The sequence below is a fragment of the Syngnathus acus genome, chromosome 15 (genome assembly GCF_901709675.1).
Source record: "Syngnathus acus chromosome 15, fSynAcu1.2, whole genome shotgun sequence".
In the NCBI taxonomy this organism is placed as follows: Eukaryota; Metazoa; Chordata; class Actinopteri; order Syngnathiformes; family Syngnathidae; genus Syngnathus; species Syngnathus acus.
The window spans coordinates 10764186-10770212 of record NC_051100.1 but is presented as its reverse complement, the minus strand read 5'-3'; the positions used below and the strand labels follow the sequence as shown (position 1 = coordinate 10770212).

Genomic DNA, 6027 nt, shown 5'->3' with positions numbered 1-6027 from the left:
GGGAAGGGGAAGGTGGGAGGGTGGGAGAGACCAACTCTGGAGTATAGACGTCATAATTTTGCACTTTTCGCCTTGCCATTACCCTTCAAAATGAACTCAAATCAAATAAATATTTGTCATTATGAAGCATATTGGAGGATATATTTTGTGATGGCGCTTACTGACATAAGAACTAGTGAAAACATAACTTTGTGGTGGTAAGTGTAACACTTGGATACAAATTCCATTAATTGCAAAATTCTAATGATAGTTGTCCTATAAGAGCTGATAATACTTCCAAACCTAACCGAGAGTGACGTGAGAGTCGACACTTATTTTTGGGAACAGGTCTAGCTGTGGTTTTTGTAGTTCATAAAAAGTAAATTGTTGCAATTGCGCCACCAAGTGGCAGACCTACTAATTCTTTACCATTTTATAAGCACATATTTAGCACTGTAAAGAGAATAAAATTTCAGTGTGGTAAATGGTACAAGAAAAGCTTTTACTTTGGCCAACGACTGGTAGCGAATTGCTTTTGTTTCTTATGTAATATGTTGAAAAAAAAGTTGGGTTAAAAGAAATAAAACAAGACTTTTGATAAGATTAAATCTCCATATGCAATAACATAATTAAAGTTATTAATTAAGGCATTTGTTGTTGGATTGATGGGGATGTTGACGAATATGGGTGTTATACTGTACTTACTTATACTACGTATATAATAACGAATGACAAAATAATACCAATGATTGATATGACAGAGAAGTGAAAACGAACTACATTGTCTTATTTTTTTGCAATAGAGGTCCAGACTACATTTCCCATAAAGCAATAAATTATATTCTCGCGAGAGTTCAATTGTACGTCATAATTTTCTTTCCGCTTCCTGCCATCCGGCAACCAGCATCTGCGTGGTTTAGCAGGGATAGCTAGCTGATCATATTTAGCAAAATTACCACCAGTAAAGAAAACAGATCCATTAGATGACTTCTGGAAACATGTCGTACCACGAAGAAGAGGAAGTTAGTATACTTGTTTTTTGTGTGTGAACTTTGTTTCTTGTCAACAGATGCTAGAAGCTATACCCGGTTAACTGGAGCTAGCTGTCGTACGACGAGATCATTCACCGATCCCAATAATATGATTTGACCACAATAAAACAGCTATCTGATTATTTTGTACTTTGAGATCTTTATTTAAATATATACATATTCAACGTTTATCGTATGCATTTGCTGACATTGATTGTTGCTAATGTTTTTTCTTCATTCTTTTAGTACGAAGGCTGCGCGACTGAGCCGGACCTTCACACTGGTTTGTGAACATTGTTCTCATTCATTTCACCGGCATAAAGACATTTTATGTGCATGTTACTGCAGCCTTTGCGCTACAGTCTTAGACGAGCAATTTGTTTCTCCTCGCAGGTGATCCGAAAGCCGACATGGCCTATGAGCGGCGGTATGAGCGTCAGTATGATCAGCAAGGTGATCAGCAGTATGAGCAGCAGACCTACCACGTTATCCCAGAGGTCATCAAGAATTTCCTGCAATACTTCCATAAAACCATCTCTGATTTAATCGACCAGAAGGTCTACGAGCTGCAATCCAATCGCGTGTCCAGCGAGAGTATTGAACAGAAGATCTATGAGATCCAAGATGTCTATGAAAACAGGTAACGGTGCTCCTCCAAACTTCATCTCCCGTCGACCCTTTCCAAGTGTCTTACCTGTTTTGGGATGCACTTGTCTTCTAGTTGGAACAAGCTGACTGATCGCTTTTTCAAGACGTCTCCTTGGCCAGACGTCAAGTCTATTTCATCACTTGTTGGCAACGGTGAGTGGGTTGTTCAAGGTCTTTATGAAGATAATACCAAAGAAGTGCCTTGGACGGCGGGAAATTACCAGTCATGGGCTCGGGTTCAGGTGACTTGCTACCCATTATGAGGAGGACACCACCATTATGAATTGCTTAGCAACAAATGTTCTGTCTAAAGTTATTTTAGTTGACATGATATACTAACGATTGTGTCATTAAAACCCTGCCAATATATATTGAACTAAAATCAAGTAATGTAATATCACCACTTTTTCTCCCGGATGAAGTTAAGTATTTGGTCAAATGCAGGGCAGACATCCGTTTTATTTCTTTTACATTGGATGGAGTGATGGCCATGCTTTCTGATTTCCCAGCAATCTAGAATTCAGCATGATGCCGCTCATTTTAACCTGTAATCTTTTGCCTCTGACAGACGCCGTCTTCCTCATTCTGTATAAAGAGCTCTACTACAGACACATCTACGCGAAAGTCAGCGTATGTCACCACCACTTTGGAATCATACATTTCTTTCATGGGAACGTTAACTAACAAGGGAAACATTTCAGAGTTGCACTTTGTAAATTTAACTCATCCTTATAATACTGTTTAGGGGGGACCCAATTTACACCAGCGGTTTGAGTCCTACTACAATTACTGCAACCTCTTCAACTACATTCTGAGTAAGTTTCAAGAATGTTTGTCTTCCTTCAGACATTGCTGGAATGCCAATAATTTGTAACTGTTTTTTTTTGTTTTATTACAAACAGATGCTGATGGTCCTGCTCCCTTGGAACTACCAAACCAATGGCTGTGGGACATAATTGATGAATTTATCTATCAGGTATATTGTTCATGAGAGGTGCCAAGAAATAATATGCTGCATGATGAAGACTTAACATATTTGCAGGTAACACAGTAACTTTTGACTCCTCTTCCTTTTCAGTTTCAGTCGTTCAGTCAGTACCGCTGTAAGATAGACAAGAAGCTGGAGGGCGAGATTGTGTCCCTGCAAAACAACCCAAAGATCTGGAACGTTCACAGTGTTCTAAATGTGCTCCACTCCCTTGTTGATAAAAGTAACATAAATCGCCAGCTTGAAGTCTACACTAGCGGAGGTATGAAAATCATCTTAAAATTGAGAGTGGACAACATTTACATTAACCATTCACAAGATCAACAGGAGCTACTGGTGTTTTAATATTCTGCTGGTCAAAGTGAAAATGCATTTCTCCTTTATGTCGCAGGGGACCCTGAGAGTGTGGCGGGGGAATATGGGCGCCACTCCCTCTACAAGATGTTGGGTTACTTCAGCTTGGTGGGGCTGCTGAGACTGCACTCTCTGCTTGGAGACTACTACCAGGCCATTAAAGTGTTGGAGAACATTGAGCTCAACAAAAAGGTAAAAACCTAGCGATCCCTCGTGAAGTATTTTTATCTCAATCTGTAACTCTTTTTATTTCCCTTCAGAGCATGTACTCCCGTGTGCCCGAGTGTCAGATCACCACCTATTACTATGTGGGCTTCGCCTATCTAATGATGAGGCGTTACCAGGACGCCATTCGAGTGTTTGCAAACATCCTGCTCTACATCCAGAGGACGAGAAACATGTTCCAGAGGTCAACATATAAATATGAGATGGTAAGTCCTGCTTAAGGCTTAATACAGGCACGATATAGTGTCTAGATCAGTTCAGTGCTTAAGAAGTGCAGTTCGAATGTTGACATAATATTTTTTTCACAAAACAAAATAACGCAACAGATGTGCTTGTGCTTGCAGATCAACAAACAAAACGAGCAGATGCACGGTCTGCTGGCCATCGCGCTCACCATGTACCCGATGCGCATCGACGAGAGCATCCACACCCAGCTGAGGGACAAGTACGGAGACAAGATGCTGCGCATGCAGAAAGGGTATTTGTTTTTTATTGGTTATGACAAATGTGTCACATCAAAGCCATTGTGTGTCATGTGGCTCGCAAAATGTCGCTGCATTTAACTAAACGACAGAGCGGTTATGTAATAATGAGGCAATTTTTGGGTCCCCTTGTGGAGCATTTTAGGTCTTGGATGAGTCTTACAGCCTGGCTTATTTGAAAACAAATAGTGCACCATATAAAAAGAACTAAACCGTACAAATAAAACTTCCAACAACCAAAGGGAATATATTTGTATATGTTCATAGATGCCACAAGATGGCACCACAGCATATTTATTTTTTAATAGGCAGGGTTTTTCAATTTGTGTCATCTATCTTAGGGCATTTTAGAAAGAACACAAGATAGTGAATACATGATTTTACTTTAAACCAATAACAAAACAGGATGAAACAAAATCCTTGATTTGGTGAATTTGCGAATAGCCAATTGCTACAGCACATTTGTGGTTTCATCATAACTGATGCTATTGAGAGCAACCATATACAGTAAAATATAAAATATAAGATGTTGAACATTTCTGAGTTATGATCTGGATGGTTTTAGTGAAGTTAACAATGCAGTGACAATGTTATTAATCAGAGAATTTTGATTTTTATACTTCAGCGACTTGCAGGTGTTTGAGGAACTGTTCAGCTTCGCCCGCCCCAAGTTCTTGTCTCCAGTGGTGCCCAACTATGACAACGTCCCCGACAACTACCATAAGGAACCCTACGAGCAACAGCTCAAGGTCTTCCTAGAGGAAGTGAAGCAGCAAGCTCAGCTCTCCACCATTCGCAGGTGCCACTTAATCACTGACTTTGCGGTGGACGGGCAACGTACACCTCAGCAGTTGCCTTCATTTCTGACTGGCTTTGTTTCATTCCAGCTTCTTAAAGCTGTACACCACAATGCCAGTGGCCAAGCTGGCAGGATTCCTTGACATGACTGAGCAGGACTTCCGGATTCAGCTGCTCGTCTTCAAGCACAAGATGAAGAACTTGGTGTGGACCAGCGGCATCTCAGCTCTGGATGGAGAATTCCAGTCAGCTTCTGAGGTTGACTTTTACATTGATAAGGTACAGTCCCAAAAGATTGAATGCTCTTAATATAAAAACGGAATGAGGTCAGTTACGAAGAGGAGGATGTGATTGTGAATTGCTTTTGAGTAATGATTTGTATTTTTCACGTTTTTGTTTTTATTATCCTTTATTCGCACATTCCAAGCATTGTTGTCCTCCTCTTGTGTAAACCGTGCTTAGCAAATTTGATAGAACACAGTTTCATGTTTTTATGCCACAACTGCTTTAAATGGACAGCAATCAGAATACCCAAAAGCGATTGTGTTTGATGCATCATTATGTACAAGTCCTGATTAAGATTTTTTTGGGTTTTGATCAATTTAAATTGTACATTGATAGAACACGCTCACAGATCTTATCATGTCGCTTCGGTAGCATTTTTGTTCCTAATTTTAAAATATTGACCTTACTCACAATGAAACTGCATTGTTCTCTGAAAAAAAAAAAAAAGAGTAGTGGTGGTGTAATACATTTCACAAGCACTGAAGATAAAAAGGAGTTTGTGAGTCAAGTTGCTTCTCCTTTCATCTCCCCAGGACATGATCCACATAGCAGACACTAAAGTGGCTCGCCGATATGGAGACTTTTTCATCCGACAGATTCACAAGTTTGAGGAGGTGAATTTGAGCTATCCTAGTTTTGCCTTTTGCTTTGTAACTGAAAATCTGCTGTCCGTTTCCACAGTTGAATCGAACACTGAAGAAGACGCCAGCAAGTAGCACCACAACCACATCTGGGAGCGCCACAAGTCGATGAATAAGAACCTGAACAAAGAAGAGCATTGACTCCTTACCTGTCTCTTTCAGGTCTTGAAATTTGTTCATGATTTTTTTTTATGTAATTTGGAAACAATAAATCCACCGATTCATGGGCTTACAACCTCATTTTGGGTTTATTGCCTTTGACCACTAGATGCCAACATTTTCTAGCCTGTGCTGCAGCTGTCCAATTTTCCAACACTTATGTAACATAAGAATGTGACAGATGGTTGCATATTTTATTTATTATCACAGATCTCAGGGCTCGTGACAGTAACGACAAAGAAATAAAAACATACAAAAATGCACATATAAAAATTAACTGAAAACACACCACTCGAAAACAGCGTCATAGAAAAGAAAAGAAAAACACTATTGCACAGTTCACACAAATGCCCACAGACATCCAAATAAACCTACCTGTAAACAGGTATTTCTCTTTAAAAATATTATAATTCATATACTTATCTAGAAATAAAAAA

General features: G+C 39.5%; 1 protein-coding gene across 1 annotated transcript; it reads left to right on the top strand.

The window, feature by feature from the left end:
• Window positions 1–840: 840 nt before the first annotated feature.
• LOC119135210 (eukaryotic translation initiation factor 3, subunit 6 interacting protein) lies at window positions 841–5671 on the top strand. Its single transcript, XM_037272654.1, has 15 exons — window positions 841–1001; window positions 1257–1293; window positions 1404–1650; window positions 1732–1811; window positions 2227–2288; window positions 2404–2473; window positions 2561–2634; window positions 2737–2908; window positions 3038–3192; window positions 3261–3431; window positions 3570–3703; window positions 4333–4506; window positions 4595–4784; window positions 5324–5404; window positions 5472–5671. The coding sequence occupies exons 1-15, from the start codon at window positions 963–965 to the stop codon at window positions 5541–5543; spliced, it is 1758 nt and encodes a 585-aa protein (XP_037128549.1). The 5' UTR covers window positions 841–962; the 3' UTR covers window positions 5544–5671.
• The last annotated feature ends 356 nt before the right edge of the window (window positions 5672–6027 follow it).